Source organism: Lissotriton vulgaris, chromosome 11 (genome assembly GCF_964263255.1).
Source record: "Lissotriton vulgaris chromosome 11, aLisVul1.2, whole genome shotgun sequence".
Lineage (NCBI taxonomy): Eukaryota > Metazoa > Chordata > Amphibia > Caudata > Salamandridae > Lissotriton > Lissotriton vulgaris.
Window position 1 is genome coordinate 774,526,272 of NC_141699.1, and position 22,709 is coordinate 774,548,980.

The 22,709-nt window shown below is 39.0% G+C and overlaps 1 protein-coding gene across 9 annotated transcripts in view; it reads left to right on the plus strand.

The window, feature by feature from the left end:
* Positions 1-22,709, plus strand: part of DOCK10 (dedicator of cytokinesis 10) — a 1,740,483-nt gene that overhangs the window by 1,454,361 nt on the left and 263,413 nt on the right. For all 9 annotated transcript variants that reach the window (XM_086943899.1, XM_086943900.1, XM_086943901.1 and 6 more), the window contains exons 40-41: positions 5,105-5,229; positions 13,620-13,732. In XM_086943899.1, coding sequence (XP_086800025.1) covers positions 5,105-5,229; positions 13,620-13,732 — 238 coding nt within the window. The remainder of the gene's footprint in view (positions 1-5,104; positions 5,230-13,619; positions 13,733-22,709) is intronic.

The following is a 22,709-nucleotide window of genomic DNA, read 5'->3' on the forward strand; positions in this document are numbered from 1 at the left end:
CCCCTTTATCCAAAAACCCCAAACTGACCCTGAACCCTAACAATACCCCTTTACCCAAAAACCCAAAACTGACCCTGAACCCTAAAAATACCCCTTTACCCAAAAACTGAAAACTGACCCTGAACCCTAAAAATGCCCCTTTACCCAAAAACTGAAAACTGACCCTGAACCCTAAAAATACCCCTTTACCCAAAAACTGAAAACTGACCCTGAACCCTGAAAATACCCCTTTACCCATTAACTGAAAACTGACCCTGAACCCTAAAAATACCCCTTTACCCATGAACTGAAAACTGACCCTGAACCCTAAAAATACCCCTTTACCCATGAACTGAAAACTGACCCTGAACCCTAAAAATGCCCCTTTACCCATGAACTGAAAACTGACCCTGAACCCTAAAAATACCCCTTTACCCATGAACTGAAAACTGACCCTGAACCCTAAAAATACCCCTTTACCCAAAATTTATCAATATTATTTAATTACCAATTAATTATTAATTAACAATAACAATAAAGTAAATATATTAGAACATTAGCTGTAATTATTTTAATAATTAATATTATTTTTTCCAAATTAATTACTTAAAAATAACACAAAATTATATATATTAAAAATTTACTCTAATTAATGTAATTAACTAATTACAATTAATTAATTAACAATTAATTACTAATACAAAATATGTTCAAAATTATATTAATTAATTAACTAATTAATATTAATTAATTATCAATTAATTATTAATTAAAAATATTAACAAACATATATTAATTAATTAATTATTATTAAATTACTTCCCACCCTATTCCCCTATAAACCCACAACCCGCTACAGAATTACATTACGCAATTATTATTAAAACAAAATTCATTTAATAAAATATTTTATAACATTAATACACACTATTCACACATATTATTACATAAAAATACACTATAAAATATTATATATTATTAAAAAATCGATATTTTTGCTATCTATATTTTATACAGTCGATATTACTTCACTTACCTGAAAAACGATATTTTTGTAGTTTGATATTATGTCCAGTCGATATTTTGTCCAGTCTATATTTAAAACTCGATATTATGTCCAGTCGATATTTTGGAGTCGATATTTTGTCTGTACACCCCGAGATTGACCCCGTCCCACACTACTGTTGAATCGTCCAGTATATCCCTGAGAAAAAGGTGTTTGGAATTCTATTTGGGAAATTGTGGAGAATATACAATAGTTGTGGTAATGTAATGATTAAAGAGGGCTGCCCTCCAAGAATGGACAGTAGCAATTTGTGCCAAGTCCTCACCTTCACTTCTAAGCGGTTAATCATTGGCGACAAGTTGGCTTCGCAGTATGTGGGTTCCTTCTGCACTATCCAGATCCCAAGATATTTAAACGTCTGGGTTTCTACCCGCAATGGAAGACGGAGTACCTCTGTTTGCACCCATCCTCCAATTGGATATAATAAGGACTTCTGCCAGTTAATTGTGAATCCCAAGTAGCTGCCAGAGATCAGAATTATCTCACTTAGCTGGTTTAGTGATTGGACTGTGTTCGTTAGGTAGAGCAGTACATCATCAGCGTAGAAGGAGATGGCCTCCTCCTATCCCGTGCTACCACACCTGGGCATCTACCCTTACCCAAGATGTCCATGTCTCTATCACTAATGAAATAACATTAGCAACAATGGGCATCCCTGTCTGGTGCCTTGTCCTATCAGGAATGTTCAGGATATGCACCCATTAACGTTCACTCTCGCTATTGGCTGGCAATACAACAGCTCTACCTACATTTAGGGCTAAATCCCATTCTGAGGCAAGATCTCAAACATGCATGGTCCCACCACCAAATCAAATGCCTTATTTACATCCAGAGAGACAACAAAATCTCAGATCCTGCAATAAGTCTACATCTGCAATATTAATATGCAATTATCTCAAATTCAGCTTAGTCGAGCGGCCTGGCATGGACCCATTTTGGTCTGGGTATACCAAGTCCAGTAATACCATCCGTAGCCATGTAGCTAAAGCTTTTGCTAGAATTTTGGTGTCTGCAGATTTCCGAGTATTGGTGGAGTATGTTATCTCTGAAAGGGAGTTGTCACTAATCCCTCTGGCAAGTATATGTGCCTCTGTGAATTTATAAAGCATGTCTCCAGTGGTGAAAAAGTAGTCCAGTCTAGACTGAATGTGAGTAAAATAAGTATCCCCTATCTTGCCCATGAAGAGCTCTCCAAACAACACATAAACCAATCTCCTGTACAAATCTTCCGATCTCCCCCTTGTCGTATCTCATTCTGGTCTGTCACTTTGTCTATCTAAATGGGTATCCATGGTGAGATTAAAGTCCCCCCCAAGGATTACTAGGAGAGAGGAATCATCTAGCATAACCTTTCCCATTTTACTCAGTGTGACTAGTTACAGTCCTTGTAGTGCATACACATTTACTAGCATGATCGATTGACCCTCCCATTCCCCTTTAGAGGAATATAGCATTCACTAGTATCTGTCCAGGTACGGGATATGTGAAAGAGCAAGGATCTCCGATATACAATCACCACCCGCCTGGATCCCGAAGAAAATCAGAGAAAATCTAGCTAGTTTATACCTCTACCTCCAAAGGCAGTGATGTTGGTCCTCTTGGAGATGTGTTACTTGCAGAAACACTATGTCTGACTTATATCTGTGAGGTAGGCACTGGCAGTGTAATGTACAGTAGATAACTTAGGCAATTAGGCATTAGTATTAAAGAATAAATTCATTTTAAAACAGAGATGACATCAAAAAATGAAACATTCTGCTTTACTTACCGTAAAAACCTTAAAAAACAGTTTTGTTGAGGAAAAGATGGGGTTAACCATACCACTGAAAGTCAATGAGACCATCCTGTGGCAATGGCTGCTCTGGCTGCTCTGGATCTCAATGTAAATCAATAGAGAAAAGAAATATGTTTGGAAAAAAAGTACATAAATTGAAAACAGAACCTTTATACAACCAATAGGAATACAAGAATATCAAATCAGTTAGCTCAATTGTCGCAAAATATGAGCAAGGTATTTAACAAGATATGAGCAAGATACTGACTTTGGGCAAAAAGGATAAATATTAAACTCAATAATATCAAAAGCGACCAAATGCAGATATTCAGAAAAACTTGTAGGAAGGTCAATAGTCTTGGACTGCAAAAGAAAGATTTAACATCAAATTAGAGTCTGTGGTAAATACAAGCAAGTGGGTCTGTAGAGAAGAGATTGTGTATTTTGAGAATTTAATTTCAAAGTGTGGTTAAGGTCTGTCTCATTAACTGTAGCGAGGAACAAACTGCTTCTGTGGGAAAGATGAGGACAAAATGTAACATCGCCCCTAGAACATTTTGATGTCGTTTTATGTTTTTCATAGTATGGGGATTTCTATTGTTTATGGCCCTTGTTTCTTCTGATAACATTTTGAAGGTTGAAGACCCTGAGTTTTTTTTATGTCTAGAAAGCAGAGCTTTTTCCTTTTCTTTAAACATTTTTTATTTTATTTTTCATACCTTCAATGCAGTGTAACATCTTCATAAAGAGAAAAACAATGTCGCACAACACGGCATTGCAGTCTAACATTACAAAGTCACAATTTTGTATTCTAGCATCGTTAGAGGCTGGACTTTTCCCATATACCCTCTGAGTTTCATTGTCCATCGGAGTCTGAATCTTCAAGATTTTTCCTTTTCAATGAAGTCATTAGGTTATCAATTATTGAACAAGCTTAGATCATAACTCTTTTTAGAAATTTCAGGTCATGATTTTGATTTACAGCTGGTGATTTTCCATCTACGATTGTCGCATTTTTAGCTCCTCCATCATGCTGTGATGGAATCTAATCCAAATTGAGAGTTTTTTTCCATGATATTGCAAATATCTGTTGCAAAGTGGCTGTTTATCCTGTCATAGAAACATCCTTTGAGACATAAACCCTGGAAGAAAATATATTCAAGGACATCTTCAACAGTGGAATTTCCACCACTGCACTGCTGTAACTGCCATTCAACCCCAAATTTAGGGGCACGTGTCAGTATCCACTTATGTATTTACCCTAATATGTTGAGGCATTGTCTACATATGTGAGAACTAAAAATCTTAACTTTCACTGAAGGTCTACCACACTTTCCAATGTGGCCTTTCCAAGTTTGAAATTCACTGAAAATGGTGGTGGGTCAGCTTCTCTTGCTAGGACTACTAATCCATGACCATTTATGGGACACTAGATAGAGGAATGTGAGAGGTTCTGTCAGCAAGATGTCTACTATTGAGGCAACTTAAAAGGGGGTGGTTCAACTACTGGAGGAGCGAGCAGAAAATTAGCTATTTTTGAGTTGATTCTCCTACCATGACCTGCCACATTTCAGTAAAATGTCTGAATATTATTCCAATATTTGGAACCTTTATCCAGGATTTCCAATACCAGACCAATAGGAGAAACACCTATTTGCTTCATGATCACTTCTAAAAATAAGAAATTTCTACTCAGGATTTCTAACATTAAACCAGTTAGAGAAATATGTGTAAGGATACAAACACATCTCATATGGCAAGTGTTCCCATGCAGGGGTGACATGGCCGATTGATTTTGGCTTATAGCTTCTTTGAACTGGGACCAAAGTTGATTGGAAACTTGAATCTGTGGAGAAATTGTTGGATTTAATTATTTTGTATTCCACAGTAATCAAAGATCTGACAGGCAGCCTGACAGGCAGGCAGCCTGACAAGCAGATAGCACCTAGTTGCTGTATAAGCTTAGAATGTTAAGCTCAAAAATCGGTGACACAATGAAGATTTGACCCAGTGATGTTTTATAGCTAAGACCTTCTGCTGGAGGTCGTAGTGGAATGAAATAACTCTGATTCACAACTTTCTGAGACATTTATTTATTTGCTACTTTTAGTTTCTAAACAATAACATTATTAGTATTCCAATATGCTTTCTAAAATTAAATTAAATCTATTTGAATTGTTTAGCCTTTCTGCTGTGTGAAAATGTTCTTTTGAATAATGTGTTCTGAAAATCAAAGGAATAGTGGCTAAACATATTCGAGATATGTGATTGTTCTCTGTTTTTAGGATGCATTCAACAGCTGATGGTCACCGACATCCTAGATCCCAGACTTTGCCAATCATTCGTGGTAAAAATGCACTTTCCAACCCAAAACTTTTGCAAATGATTGACATCTCAAGTTCCATTGCAAGTAAGTTTTAATGATGTCTTTATCTACTGCAATCTCTCTTAAATTGAAGTTGCCAGTCATCGAAAACTTTAGTAGAGTAACTAAACTATAGATGTTGTATCTCAAAACTGTCTGCTGGTGGTCTAGAGTTTCAGTTGGCAGAAGCAGTCAAAGATTAGAAGCACACACTGGACCCAGGTTCCACAATTTGGAGCAGTGAACTGGGATTTTTGATCAGTACCTAGCTATATAGTCAAATCTTGTAATCTCCAGAACCGTAATGACTGGAAGCAAATGTCCAGTGTTTCAGGAATAAGGAGCAGAATTTCAACAGAGTTCAAACCAAGACCTGGGGTGAAGAAGAGAAACTACCGGAAGAAACTTTGAAGTTTCATGAGAGGTATCCAATAACATAAGCATTAAGTTTCATATTCTAAAAAAAAAAAGAGAATAGCCATTTTTTTGTGGTACTGACTGTATGTCAATGTCCATGTCATCATTCATTCTTTACTTGGTCTCTGAATCCAACACTCGTGAAACATGTGATGTAATACTCACATTGCAGTGGGGAAGTAAGGACTCTGCTCATGACTGGAAGCATATATTTATTACACAGGAGTAGTCAGTAGACCCTGCCCCTGTATGTTTACTGGTAAAAGGTATATGTTTCTGTGTTTGTAATCAGCTGCCACTAACCTTCAGTCAGTCTACGCCTTTAGAAGGAGAAAGTAGCCACCTTTGACTATGGACTCTGAAGTAGCCGTACTATGACAATCACTGATCTACAGAATTTCCACATGAATAAACACAATCGGATGTCCACTGCTTTCAAATTGCTGCTCAAAAAACATGGAGCACTGTGGTGAATTCACAGATTGTTGAATTCAAAAGGGGACTTACAAGACAGTCTCAAATTGTCAAACAGGATATGAATCAAACAGTCACCAAGCCATATGCATATATTTTGCCCTATAAAGGTACTGATTGTTTTTGCCGTTTTCATACCTTTAGCATGATACATCTGTGTGACGTCTTCTCAGATGGCAATAGAACTTGAATCAGGCCTATACATTGTTGTGCATTCCTTTTTATGCCATAACACATGATATAACAAAATGCTGTATTCAAAGAAAGGCCTAAGTTGCTAATTCACGGAAGAAGGGAGAAACACAGCTGCACAGAACATGCAGTATTTTGTTATATTTTTTGCAACTGGCAAGGATTAAGTGCTAGTGGCTATTGGTGACTGCAAATGAGGAATGAAGTAACTACTAACATTCAGTCATTGTCGCTGAGTGTGAAGGATCCACGTAGCCGGCCGCCCCAGGATGACGCCAGACCTATAGACGCTAAAAAAAAATAAGTTTTACCTCTATATTCAATGCAAAGTTTTGAAGTGAACAACATAAAATATGTCACTGTTCTGGCTCTAAGAATATCCTTCATCTCCTGAAAGGATGACCAGGCCTCCTGTACCGCAGGGCTGAAGTCCGGGTATATAGAGATTTGGAAACCTTCAAAATTCAGATCCAGGTTGTCTCTATTCAGCCTTAATATGGTGTCTCTGGCTCTATAATCATTGGCCGTGAACATTGACCTGGTTTAGACACCAGAGTTCAGTGAGCTTTTTCAACAATAAAGATAGTTGATATTAATGCACAGTTCCAGAAATGCATTTAAGAGTTGGTGCCTTTGGTCCATTATTTACAACCTGTTGTGCCTTTGAAGTGGGGAAGACGTTTCTATAGGTTTCCTTTTGAAGTCCCCAGGCATCCTGCCTTCCATATCCTGACTCCAGAATAACTACAGGGGGTATGCACTAATTTGTGTGGAGGCAGGAGACAGTCTACTCAACTGTAAGTAGGGATGTGCTTAACTCTATCCTCTCATCCAGCCAACAATGGCCCATTCAGACACACCTACACTCTCTGTTGTGTGTGGCTGTCTAGGAGGAATACACCAAGCTCAACTGTCAGCTATATCCAGTCATGCGGCCCAACCTTCTAAAAGTTTCTTACACTAAGGAGTTAGGTCCTGGGGCATGAAGTCGGCTGGACCATCAATAAATTGCATGAACAAGTGATTGCCAACTTCACCTTATTTTTCACCTCGCAATTGAGGAAAACAGACCAAAACTACTGTATAATCTGTTTGGTATGAGTACTTGATACCTTTAACTTTTTATTTCATTATTTTCAAATGTTTTTTGTTTGAAACAGACACAAAATTACATTAAACATCTTCAACATAAATTCACTACACAAACAATTACATTCCACATTACATATGAAAACACCGCAAAAATCCACATTACATATATAGACACCGTATTACTTTTTGTCAACAATTGAATTCACAGAATGATCTCTAGTTCCAATCTCAAAAACAAAGGACAAAGTAAACATTTAGATACTATTATTCAACAAACAGCAACTTGATGCATTTCAGTTTATCAATATTATTCGGTATACTGCAAGTAAATCCATTCCTGATTTAAATGCAGACGCGTTTCAAACCCATTCTGTCACTTATGGGCTCTCATCAGGGCTCTGTCTCTTTTGTTTGTCTATAGGATATATGTAAAACAAAAAGAGGGCAAATACTATTTTAGTATTTAAGTGGATTTCTTTGCATTTACCCCTATTCCCTCCATCATTCGCACATGGCACAACTTGTACCTGAATTCCAGCTTGTCGCCGGTCGTCTGCTTAACAATTCACTTGTTATCTCATATATTTCTTTATCTAAAATGTAAAGTATCGTTGTCAGGGATTTCATTAACATTTTACTAGAGAGTTTGGGAACTCGTTTACAAAAGCATTGCCTGTAGCCTACCTTTTCTGTTCTTTTTCCACGTGATTGCACCCTTATCGATTGTTTGTTTCGTGGTATATTCGTATACTATGGACGAATGGAAAAACTTTAATTTAAAATACGTTTTTCATCTGTTTATGTTCATTTTGTAACGTCTCGGCTTATTGGTTTTTTAAGTTGAGAAGTTGATACCGCATTTCCCTGCAAGTTTAAAAAAAGGGAACTCTAGTGCCAGTGGACGATAATGAGGTCTAATACATAATAATACATCAGTAAATCGGAAAGCGCAAAAGTTGCCCTTTCCAATATGGCCCCTATTTACTGAATGTCGAAAAGAACCTATATAACACACTAAAAGATGGCTGCGATGTAAAAGGACTAAGCGGATTCCTACCTCGGCATGCAAGCCAAATAGGTAAGAGGCGAGACTCTACTATGCTAGTAGATACTAAGTTTAACACGAGTTGATACTAAATTACAGTCTCTGTGTAAACACAGGAGACTAGCGGTGAAAAGAAAACAGCGAAACAGCGAGACAGTCAAGTAGGACAAGCGCCTCATAGACGCACGAAGCGCCCAGCGCGGGGTCGCGCTCTCAAAGAAAGGAGGTATGTTATCTCGTTTGAAAACAATGTTAAAAGTAGAAACGCAAAACGAGTGCATCCAGTTGATAGAATTCCCTTTTTTTTAAACTTGCAGGGAAATGCGGAATCAACTTCTCAACTTAAAAAACCAATAAACCGAGACGTGCTGCACCCCGTGCATGATTGCGCCAAACTGAGACAAGGTATGGCTTAAAAATTGCCCAAATAGGAGGATTACCAAATGAACATAAACAGATGGAAACGTATTTTAAATTAAAGTTTTTCCATTAGTCCATAGTATACGAATATACCACGAAACAAATAATCAATAACGGTGCAATCACGAGGAAAAAGAACAGAAAAGGTAGGCTACAGGCAATGCTTTTGTAAACGAGTTCCCGAGCTCTCTAATAAAATGTTAATGAAATCCCTGACAACGATACTTTACATTTTAGATAAAGAAATATATGAGCTAACAAGTGAATTGTTAAGCAGATGACCGGCGACAAGCTGGAATTCAGGTACAAGTTGTGCCATGTGCGAATGAATGAGGGAATAGGGGTAAATGCAAAGAAATCCACTTAAATACTAAAATAGTATTTCCCCTCTTTTTGTTTTACATATATCCTGCAGACAAACAAAAGAGACAGAGCCCTGATGAGAACCCATAAGTGACAGAATGGGTTTGAAACGCGTTGCCATTTAAATCAGGAATGCATTTACTTGCAGTATACCGAATAATATTGATAAACTGAAATGCATCAAGTTGCTGTTTGTTGAATAATAGTATCTAAATGTTTACTTTGTCCTTTGTTTTTGAGATTGGAACTAGAGATCATTCTGTGAATTCAATTCTTGACAAAAAGTAATACGGTGTCTATATATGTAATGTGGATTTTTGCGGTGTTTACATATGTAATGTGGAATGTAATTGTTTGTGTAGTGCATTTATGTTGAAGATGTTTAATGTAATTATGTGTCTGTTTCAAACAAAAAACATTTGAAAATAATGAAATAAAAAGTTAAAGGTATCAAGTAGTCCTACCAAACAGACTATATAGTAGTTTTGGTCTGTTTTCCTCAATTGCGAGGTGAAAAATAAGGTGAAGTTAGCAATCACTTGTTCATGCAACCTTCTAAAAGTAGCATTTTCAAAATTGTATTTTAAAATCTGACTTCACCATAAGTTGGGATTTGTCATTAAAACTCAAAACATACCAAACATGATTTGGTTACCTGCTCCCACTTGGAAATTACAGCTTATTAAATGTAATAAGGTAACTCTAATATTATGCTATGTGAGAGATAGGCCTTGCAGTAGTGAAAAACAAAGTTAAGAGTTTTTCACTACCATGACATGCACAACTTAAAGTTACATGTCCTTCATTTTAAATACATTGCACACTACCCTGTGAGCTGTTTATGGCCTACCCTAGAAGTGACTTATATGTATAAGAGGATCGGACCTGACAAACAGTTTGTTTTGTCAGGTCAAAATCGCAGTTTAAAAACTGCACACACAGACTGCAAAGGCAGGCCTGAGACATGTTGAAAAGGCTACTTAAGTGGGTAGCACAATAAGTGCTGCAGGCTCACTTGCAACATTCAATTTGCAGGCCCTGGGTACATGTGGTACCACTATACTAGGGACTTATAAATAAATGAAATATGCCAATTGAGAATAAGCCTATGTTCCAATGTTTTAAGGAGTGAGCACATGCACTTTAGCACTGGTTAGCAGTGGCAAAGTGCACAGAGTCCTAAGGCCAGCGAAAACGAGATCAGCAAAAATCAATGACTGAAGACAAAAAGGTTGCTCGAAGACCACCCTAAGGCTGACAGGTCTAACAGGGGTACTACTCTTTGGCTTGACATTGGCACCTTGAGTCTTCACAAAGGTGATGGCAGTAGTGGTGGCCCATCACAGAAGAGCGGCCTCCCAATGTTCCTGTACCTGGATGACTGGCTGATCAAAATTGGTTTCCCAGAATTGGTATTGTGCCATGTGCGGTCGACAGCATTCCTGCAGTTTGACTTGGGATTTTCAATCCATGAGCCTAAATTGCACATGCTGCTCTCCCAACAATCCAATTTCATAGGGTCTGTAGTAGACACCACCTTTTTCTGTGCCTTTCCTCTACTGCAGAGGATCGGAGACCTCCAGGAATTGGTTCCATCTTTCTATCAAGGTGTGAGACTTCCAGTCCTAAGAGTGCTAGGTCTTCCAGCTTCCTGCATCCTCCTAGTCACACATGCATGTTGGCACTTGATGGCCACACAGTGGTGCTTCCCCAGTCAGTGGCTACAGTACGGGAGAGACCTGTCAATCTCCATCTTGATCTTGCCTGGCACTGCGGCAAAAGTGGCTGGTGGAGGAATGGGGCAATCCTGAGCTGCAGGATGGTCTTCATTCCTCCTCTGCCTGTGACTACACTAGTGATGGATGCCCCCACCTTCGCGTGGCGAGCCAATCTGGAGAATGTACAGATCAGAGACGCTGGTCTCCGGAAGAACTGGTTTTTCATATGAATGGGCAAATTAGCTGGCACTCAAGACCTTCTTCCCCTCCATCCAAGGTCAGTCCGTCCAGAGCTTGACAGACAACACAACAGGGATGTGGTATGTCAGCAAGCAAGGGGGAGTAGGGTCTCACCACCAATCACCTGGTGGGGTCTTTGAATGTCAGAGCCAACAGCCTAAAGCAATGTTATCTTACCAACTACGAGTGTGGATGCATGAGGCGCTCCTCTTGTGGACTTGTCGCCTCCTCGAAAAAACCTCACTATTGTCAGTTCTGCGCCCTCCGGTATCCGTGGAGGGGAGCATTGCAGTACGTATTTCAGGTGAGGTGGAACTTGCAGCTGCATTATGGTTTCCCCCATATCCTTGGTTCCTTGAGTTCTGATGAAGATTCACCAAGACCAGGCCAAGTTATTCTCACTACTCCAGATTGGCCAAAAAGGGTATGATATGCAAACCTTTTGTGCTTTTGCACATGTCCCCTGCTGAGTCTATCATACAGGCCTGACCTTCTCACACAGTCGGTTGGGAGCATGGGTCGCCATGCCAGACTCTGAGAACTCCACTTACATGCTTGGAGATTGAGCGGGGACAACTGAGTTCCTTTCAGCTCCCAGCGCAGGTGGACATCTTATTGTCAGCACTTTATCTAGCCACCAAATCTGTTTACTTGGGCAGATGGAAAAACTTGTTGCACGGTGTGCAGACAATCTTGTGCACCCCTCACAGGCCAAACTGTCTCAGGTCCTCCAATATGCTCAATATCCTCTTGCTCAGAGAGGTTGTGCGGTAAGCACTGTCAATGGGTATTTAGCTGCCTTTTCAGCATTCCTCTATGTGTCAGAACAGCCATCCCTTTTTAAGTCCCTCATTGTCCTGGGGTTATTGAAGTAAATGACGGATATGTATTCTCCAACCTCTTTTGTTGGTCTCTTGTGGGACCTTAATCTAGTGTTGGTGTTCCTTTAGAGAACTCTGTTTGAGGTCCTGGATAGTTGTCCTATGAGGATGTTGATGTTCAAAACTGTTTTTGGCGGCTATCACCTCAGCCAGAAGGCTGAGCAATTGACAGGGTCTCAGCTCCCACCCTCCTTTGACCTCTTACTAGCTTGACAAATTGGTGTTGCAAACCAGAATTGTCTTGGCTTCCAAAAGTATTGAATCCCCTCCACCAAGGTCAGTCCATCACCCTTCAATGTATTATCCCCCACCCTATCCCACTTCCCACCAAGGAGATGGAGCAGTTGTTCTGGCTGGATCCTAGGCGAACAGTCAGATACGATCTCGACTGCACCAAGGAAGGCCAGCTCTTTGTTGGTTACTGCATAGCTAAGAAGGGGAAGGCAATACAAAAGAGGACCCACTCTAGATTGATCATCTTATCTATCACAACTTCTTATACTCTAGCAAAAAAGGCCCACTGGAGGGACTCAGTGATCCTTCCACCAGGGCCATATCCACATCAACTGCCTTAGCCATGGACTTTCTTATTGCAGACATGTGCAAGGTGGTGACACAAACATCCCTTCACACTTTTGCCAAGCACTACTGCCTGGATTCTAAAATGCGTAGTGATGAGCTCATTGCCAGTGTTTTTTACAGAACTTCCTTGTCTAATAATCCTTCGACCCTCCTTCTAAGGCAGGGAATTTCTCTGTAAACTGTTCTACAGGGGAGGAATCTGCATGCAAAACTACCCACCAGAAGAAAAAGTTACTTACCTACAGTAACAATGTTTCTTGTGGGTTTTATATCTACCTGCAGATTCCTCAATGACCCGTCCACCTCTGCGTTTGATGGTTTTGTTATGGGGAAAGTTATGATTTCATTTTAAGTTTTTGGTACTACCTACTCTATTGATGTCAGCCTCTCACTCACCCTGGAGGATGGGAAAAAGTGGATGGAACTGATATAGTTACATCGGGGCAGCCCCTTTATGGCCTTGAATACATCACCAGATGACTCTTCCAGCGTCAGTATGAAACCCCTGCTCCTACTGGTGACATGAGATATTTGAAGTTTCCAGCTCCAGTCTGACACCTGGGATTGTTATACAGGTGAGGAATCTACAGGTAGATATATTATCCACCAGAAAGATTGTTACAGCAGGTAAATAACCTTTCTTCAAGGTGACTCCCAACAGGCCTTCTTTGGTTTGATCTGAATGATAATCATTTGACACTGATCACCAGTAAACAACTAATTTCACTTCTGCTTGGGTATGAAAGAAAGAGTGTGATATTGGGTGGCTCTTTTAGAAAGGGATGATATATTCTTGAGCAGAAACTTCCAGTAAATAATGTGTATTCTGCAAAAATTTAATGAAAAGATTTCATTATTAGTTACATTTCATTCTCCCTGTTTTGAAGGGATATGCTTTTTAAATTTCATAAGTACAGTGTTCAAAAGGAGGGAAACGTAACATACTTTTCAAATATTATTATTTGTACGAGAGTTCTTATTTCATTAAATCTGATTTTCCAATGTGTATAGGTGGATCCAATGAAACAGATATTGCATACCACTTGGATATGGAGACAAACAGTGCTACAGAGGTTTGCCTTACCATTCTTGATCTTTTATGCCTCTTCAATCAAAGTCATCAGGTAAGAATTATGGATTTCCACTCTGACTAACCATTTGCAATTGTCAAAACTTGGATATAGAGCTGCAATGAATACCTGGTAAATCTTATAGTGAAACATATAGACATTAGGTCTTTGCTTAGAGTGACATGTCATTAGATCAAGAAAAATAATAACTGTTAATTTAGTTTGCAAGTCACAATACGGCATGACAAAATATTGTCCAGCCAAATTTACATATGCATAGAATTGACTACTATAATATCATGAACTTAAATATATATAGGTAAGTATAGATTTAACCCCAGATACATCAAGAACCCATTTTGCTATTCCTTAATAGCGAAAAATAACGATTCGCTATTAAGGAATAGCAAAATGCAATGCATGAAGAAATCACTAAAAAAATAGCGATTTCTTAAAATTCCTAAATTGTGACTCGCAAATTGTGAGTCGCAATTAAGGAATACCTCCCCATTCATTCCTATGGGCCCCATAGGAATGAATGGGAAGACATTCTCAATTTGCGAATCGCAATTTGCGATTCGCAAATTGAGAATACGATTTCAAGGGTGCAGGGGTGTCCAAAGGACAGACTGTTGCACCCCTGAAATTGATCTGTGCACATATGTTGCACACACACATGCCCTTAGGGCAAGTGTGTGCGCAAAATGAAACTTTGAAAAATTCACTTTAGTGCATTTTTCAAAGTTTTTGCAAATTACCATGAAGTTCAACTTCATGGTAATTTGCGAGCCCTATTATCGAAATCCCTATTTTTTAAACTTTAATGCATTGGATTTAAGGAATCTCAATTTGAGATTCCTTAAATGCAAGTAATCGCAATTTTGAGATTTCTTAATTTGCGATTTTTGCATCCCAAATGCAAAAATACCGGTCGCAAAGGGGCAAATTCTAAGAATCTGCACCTTTGCGAGCGGATTTTACCTTAATGCATTTATGCCTTACTCTTTTTAACTTCAGAGCTACCAACTTGAAGGTACATGTTTTCCAATAGTAAATCTTTACTCAACCTCAAATACTTTCCTTCCCAATATTGTGGCAGTCGTTATCCTGGAGTGGTAATTTTCTTAAGATAAACTATAAAATATTGTGGTAAAACTGGAATAATGTACAACTTATTGAGACTTTCCAGAAACATTTGTTTAGGCCTAAATCTTCAACAAAGTACATTCTCTTCTGTTCTTCAATGAACAATAGGGCTTCTATATTAAAGGGAGATAGGGGGTACCTCCGGGTGTGTTCACAGACATAACCCTTAATGTCAGTTTCCTGAGGGAGGCACCATAAACTAATTCAGGTGCATTGAGAAATCTGTTTATCAAAGCCTAGGCTAATACAAATTGAAAATGGCACCTTACGTTTTGGGATAATGAAACCCACAGAACACAATATGAATCACAGACAAAGGTTTAAATGTATGTTGAGATCACACTTTAACTTTGTCCAATTCTATTCAGTGTCAATTAAATAAGCACTTATTACAATAAAGTGGAGCATGCACACAAGCGGCCCCAAATAATAACATGTTGCTGATAAGTACCTAATTAGTCAAATTATTCCATTAGGATGCAGGTCCGTGAGGTCCTTAAGAAATGTTAATGCATGAAAATGTTCTCTTTGGTGTCCAATGCTTATAAAATGTCCGGCCATTAGAAATTAAAAATATATAAACTCAAAACTGAGACCAAAGTTTGAAAAGTCATGTAATCAGAAAATATTTAGTACATATTGCCATTATTATGGCCTCCTAGTGCTCTTTGCAAAAGAGAGGATAACTTTCCACATGGTTCTGTATTTTTATGTTGAAGTAGTCAGGATTCTTTGAGTATTGCTCGTCTACTTTTTGTGTAGTCCTTAGTGGTGATTCCTGTTGTGCCCGCTGTAGGACATTAGCACTTCTGTCAAATCACACGGATGAATGTGCATCAATTTTGCAGTGGTTGCATTGTATTTTGTTGTTCGGTGTCTGATGAGTGTTGTTTAGGTGATGGTGTTAGTAGACTGATTTTCCGCTATCCAATTTCTGGTACAACTTAGAGATCTGGAAAGCCAGTGGCAATGAAGGGTCAAACATGCAACTTTCAGGAACCTGCACAACTTAACCCCATGCAAGGCATAATTTTAGTTTTTGGTGTATTAACCAGTCCACTATTTCCCACTCCTCGTAAAAAGGGAGATTGTTCATGTCTTCAGTATTCCAACTTTTTCCCATTACCAATGAGGTATAGAAGTAATTAGAAAAAGATGGTTACGTTTTTGGATAATCACATATTCACTCCCAGCTCCCAATCATAAAAGGTAGGACTTAGTTTTCATACATAGCATATCAGGAAAACAATACTGTTAAGTCTCATTTAAGCATGGCAGGGTTTCATTTTTAATGTAAGCATACCATGTTTGCATTCACATCATTTTCTAATTAAAAACATCCTATTCTGAATGCTGAGTGCATTTGAGGGTGGAAGACATTAAACAAGCTTATGTTAAATGTAGAAATTTCAATAAGAGAGTAATTTTGACACAACATTTTAAAAGGTGCACAACTTTACTGTCCTTCTCATAGTTCCAAGATAAAAAGTTCATTTTCAATCAAATATGTTTTACCATTAGACATGAACACTATTCCAAAAGATTTTATAGAAAGTATGGCAGTTGTGAAAGCTTCCTTCCGAAAATCAGAAATTCAAATATCTAGAGAAATTGGTTGATTACAACCTCTAGAAAACAAACTCTTCTCAAAGGACTGCAGGTCAGAATAACGAAGTCAAACATATTCACTACAAAAATATTGACTCCAGAATATCATCTAACACTATATTGGCAAGGTAAATGTACATAGATAGTTATAGATTTACTGTTCTTAACTCCAAATCTACCTACTTTGAGGACATATCAAGGTACATAGATGTGGATTTATGAATAGTAAATCCATATGTACCGACACATACTTACTTTGATACAGAGGTTGTCGAGCTATAATTAATACTTATCTAAGGCAATATTAAAAACTCCATATTCTTCTGGGTCACCTTCAAGAAGAATTGCAAACTCTCAAACTTTTCCGAACATAAATATTGCATTAATTCATGAAAATGAGGTCACTGTTCTACAGATTGCTTTTTTCTTATGAATATAAATGCCGTTTAACAAATGCAGTGACCCCCTTTTCCCTGAAATTCTCCCTAAAATGGTTCATCGACCCACCCAAGTACCTGGGAATTTACCTCCATCGTCAAAGCTCAGAAGTTATACACTTGAATTATGGCCCGGCGATAAACTGGCATCCCAAGTGCAACATTGGATTGAACTTCCATTATCCGTGGCAGGCAGAATAGCAATCATAAAAATAGTAGTGCTCCCTCGTTTTCTATATCGGTTTCTCAACATACCCATAGGTCTTACCTCTGCCTTCTTCGATTTTCTTCGGAACGCTCTAACACTCCTAATATGGGCTGGAAAGCAACCTAGGATTAACTGGCATACCCTGACATTGCCATATGAGCGTGGGGGGTTTGTGTTCCAGATTTCTATCTCTATTACCTGGTGGCGCAAGCCTCCTTTGCTTATCACTGGTTCCATCATGATGTCCGGTTACAGTTTCTGAAACCGTAAGGTTCTCAGACCCACCCATATCCACCTTCCACTATATTGCCTCAGGGCCTACCCAGAAATGCCACTGAAATACAAGCCCTGCCCACTACGAGCTGGGCCTAGGCTAAACTTCAATTAAATTAAATTAAGTTCAACTTTATTCGGTTTCAGCAGTATAAAACCATAAAAGTTATCCTCACATATTAATTACATAAAATCACATTCCACGACATTCCATAAAAAAAAATGAATGTGATAAAACTAAAAAATTCATGTATCATTGGGCATTAGCAGTAAGTTAATTATCTAGCAACGTGATTGCACCGTCCCGTACCTAAAACAAAATTTAAGAATAACCTCGACCACTGACAACAGTTAATATTCAATCAAGACAGGCCCTGGATTTTACCACAGATTTCAGGTACCCAAGAACAAAAGGGACACACTCCTCCTTCAGTAGTTGTAATAACAGGAGAGCTGGACTAGCCTGTTTAAAATCCATCCTTTTCAAAATCTGCATGATAAAAAACTTCTGAGGGGCTACATAAAAACTACAAAATAAAACAAAATGTAGCAGATCCTGTGGAGACTCTCCGTCGCAGCCACAGGGTGCTAACACTTGCTCCCTACTAGTCCCCCTAGGTACGGCGAGCAGGAGGTGAAAAAGGTCCAATCGGAATCTTGACAATAAAAACCGTTCATAAGTGCTAAAAGGTCCCCGGAGGTAAGGCTCGATTGATAATGTATTCTTCAACATTATAAATTTACGTATGCTGGGTTTACACAGGGATATGCCCCGACATTTTGCTTCCATAGGAGGCAGTAGCAACACTCTTTGCAAGGTAGATCTTCAACAAGGCTGCAATAGGTCTCTTACCTAGCTTGGATGCAAAATTAAAAATAGCCACGTTCACCGGCATCAGATCCCCCTTCTTTCTTTGTTTAAGTGGGCCCCCCTTTCCAGGCGTATCTAAAACGACCCCTAGATAAGAAAATACATCAGTTTGCGGCACCTTTGCCAGGCCAACCCTGAATTAAAACCGTTTTTTCAGGCTGATCCCCACTTGTATGACATAGGATTTAGAATCATTAATAGATAAATCTATATCCGCCATAAGGATGGAAAAAGCATCAAGTAGGGTTTGTAGCCCCCTTGCAGCCCTCGAAACAAGGACTGCGTCATCTGCATAAAGTAATACAGGGAGGCCGCATCTGCCTTAATAAGGGTAATTCACCCCTGTAGACAGAAGAACTTAGTCTAGATCGTATAAAAATTGAACAGGAAGGGGGCCATAATGCAACCTTGACGAATGCCTCTTTTGATGTCAAAGCCACGGGAAACATGCAGATCTTGCAAAAACCTGACGTTAACCTTGGTTGCACGATGAAGATCCTCTAGAAAGTAAACAATGTTGCCATCTACCCCTATATCTTTCATGGACTGCCACAGTTTGGACCTGTTCACGCAATCAAATGTAGAAGATAAGTCCATGAAAGCTAGGTAGATGGTACCAGGGCGTGCAACCATGTACTTGCTAAGGATCATGGTGAGGTTAAGACACTGGGCCACAGTGGACCGGCCTGGCCAGACTCATATTGAACATTTGATAGGATATTGTGTTCCTCTGCCCATTCAGTCAGTCTATCCAAGGGCACACGACCCACCACCTTAACCACCGAATCAAACAGCGATATTGATCTATAACAGTGTGTTGTTGAGACCCCCCTTTTTAAAGACTGACAAGATGGTCGAGGTGGCCCAGGACTCAGGACAACCAGTCCTGGCCGCTGCATTAAATCAGGGCTAAACTTCAACAATATCTCAACTATGATCAGTTATAATCCCTGCACATCCCCCTTGCTGAGAATCCCGGGTTGCCATTAACTACGGAAGATCTCACTAAGCGCACCCTATCCGGCTGCAGCCTGCTCCAGCTAGGTGACTTATTTGCTAATAATGAAATATGAACAGTTGCATGCCTAGTGGAAGGACAAAACATGACATATATGGACAGATTCATACTCCACCGGCTACATACCACCATGCGCATCACTTTCCTGACTGCGCCAGCTGAACCCCCTGAGTTTCCACTATTGTTATTAATTGTCAACACGTCAGATATATCTCATTTGGTTTCACGACTATACCACACACTCTCCTCCTGAAACCACTAGTGGAAAGAGGAGCTCGAGCAGACTGGGAGGCAGGTTTATGGGCCCCTCTACCAGACACAACATGGCGTTGTTGCTGTGAGCAGACAAAACTAGTTTCCTATAACCTCCAACTCAAACTTGTACACTTCAAATACCCACATCGCATCTATACCACCCAATAACTGTTGGCTAAGTTTGACCCTACCAAACCACATTACTGCACTCAATGTGCCAGAGACAGGCAAACTTTACGCTCTTAGCATGGAATTGTGCATCGGTGCTTGCCTATTGGTAAGAAATATTCTGCATACTGTCATAAATGATAGACATAGAATTAGCCCCATCCCTTCTAACAGCATTTCTGGGGTATGTCAAACCCCTCCCTGCCGGAGTTTGGCGCTTTACTGCCATTGTACTTTTGCTAGCGAACAGACAAGTTTCTATGCATTGGGGTGCCGCCTCAGTCCCGACAATGAAAGGATGGATGCACGATTTGGTGAGCTGTGACACCATGAATGAGACATACACCAAGCACCAACCCTATTTGGCCACAACTACGCAACTATTAATTGCTCCACCCCATGAAGAGGAGACGATTACCCTATCCTGAGATTCGCTTTGGCTCAAGTTGCACACCATTATCATATAAAGTATGTTCATATACTCTCGCTAGTTTTGAATCTGGCGATAACTCTCATACTCATATGCCCCCCAAAGACCTGGGTCCCCCACCACTAGAGCTCTACTCCGGTTGGCCGAAACAACTCCACACACCCTATTTCCTTCGTCAAGATACCTCTCCATTTGACCCCTACATTGGGTTGACCAAAAGCTGTACACTTCATAATTACTAACATCATCCCTTCTTATCATTACAGGAGTGCAATACCATACCAGAATCTATTGTTCATCGTATATTCTTGTCATGCTTTCTTTTGCTATTTCTATGTATAGTCCCAACAACCTAATACTCTGATTATGCACGACTGTAAAAAAATAATTTAAAAAAGAAAGAATATAAATGCCATTTATTACTGGAAATGTACATGTGTGCTTGCTCTATGGGGGACAATTATTCTTTTATTGGACTTTATTTCATCATATATTTGAGCTGTGCCTATTGACTGATTGAATATGCAGGCAGTATTAACAGTTCAAAAGAAGTAGATCCGCTGTTTGGGCAACATTTTATCAACAGTCATCAGCTCTTCAATAATGAGAACTCAGTTAGTTAGTAACACATACCTTTGATTGAAAAACATGGGTCCTACCTGGAGGATGGTTCTACCATTTACGTCTGACTCCACCAAGGATATCAACATACATTGTACATGCATATATTGTTGCTCTGCCTTTACAAGGCATATCCTCTAAGTAGAAATAATAAGGTCTTTGTCTGTCCACAAACATGCAGCACCTCTGTGGGCATGGACTTGGAATAAACCTGTCATGTCCAGAGCTATATCCATAGCCGAGAAAAATCCTATGCTTTTAAATGACATAACCTGGGCACCTAATGTTCAAAGTGAAGCTCTTGGCGGATACCCTCCATTTAAACTGTCACACAGATTGCAATCTTCATGCATCCCTAACAAATAACAAACATTAACTGCACAGTTCTGTTACTGGGTGGTCCATAAGTTCCTTTAAATCATTGAACAGGCCAATCTCTACCATGTATTCCCTCCTATTCAATTACAGGACAATGTAATCAGGAACATCAGGAATGCTCGCTTCATTCCAGAAGTTCCCAACTAGATATAATAGCTTTGACCAACTGAATCTGAATATTTGATTTAGTTATCTAGTGTGTTCATGGACCTAATGTCTCTATGGCAGAGCAGAATCCTTGCAGCCTCCACAAACTCATACTGTCCTCCAAAGTTGTTAGAATTTGAAAGTTTTAAATAACTAGCACTCAGAGATCATGGGAGCTATGAGGAAAGCTCTTAACATAGTAACCTTTGGCCCCAGGTGAAAAATATAGGCGATTCTTGTTTTAAAATAATTTAACATTTAGTAGAATATATTTAAAACATGCTTGATAGTAGAGCAATTTTTATATGTGCCCATTTGTTTTTACAGAATGAGAATGACTTTGATATAAATTAATGACATAATCAATAAACAAGGGTAAATCGCTGGTTGTTGATCTACGAACGTACACTTATCATAGGTTTTTCATGAAAATCACAGCAGGATGAACTTCAAGGGCTACACAAATATGTATACACATCCAGCATTATTATCTGTGTAAAATACAAATAGCACAGCCTTTCTTTTAATGGAGTCATTTGCATCTTCTCAAGTGTCTCTCTAGGATCCCAATTTAAAATTGTTTTCTGAGTGGGGAAAGTAAATTCAATAATTTAACTTCAGAACCCTAAGATACTGCCTTTGTCTTCTGAGGGAAGCACATGAGTTCGATCAATTTTCATTTCTTATCCTATGTTAGTTGCCTTATTCCGCTTCAATCTGTCATTGTTGCCCAACTTGTTACCTCAGAACACCATCAACAGAGTAGGTAAAGTTTGTCTAAAGTTTTATGTGAGAATCTCCTTAGAATTTCATTTTACAACAAAGAAGGCATTTTAGGGTCATCAATTGCAGTGTTTGTATCATCAGGCCACAAAAGTAAAGACTATTTGTGAAATATTGCTCTATCTGTCAGGATTTTTCAGTACATTTACATGGTCTGAGAATTAGTAAGGTATTCTGTCCGTCAAAGTTTGAGGGGCAATTTTCCAGGTTTTTAGACATGTGCCTATGTTTTATACATCTTTCAAAATCCACTCAAAAAGTTTAACAATTCTCTATTGTAGCATTTTTTATGAATTGCACACACATTGACACTATAAAATATGGATAGAGACCTATGTGCACATAATAAGTCACTGAGATTTGCTAATAGGCGTAGTGTATCACTACTTTCTAATTTGCAAAATGTCACTTTTTTGGCACATTTGCTGTTAAAATCTGCATCTTACTATCGCACTAGTCATCACTGAGATACCGTTTTGACCATTCAGATTAATTGGTGGTGATATGATAGGTAGGAATTAACAATTGAAGTGCAGTGCTGTTGAGGCTCACATGGGTGAGGTTGTTTCACAGGTTACATTGATCAGCAGTTTCAAATCCTACCAAGAGATCCAGCCTGACTGGAGTTAAGGGTTTCTGTGGTTGTTATGTTGTGATTTACTACTTGCTCGTTGGCTTTTACTGCACT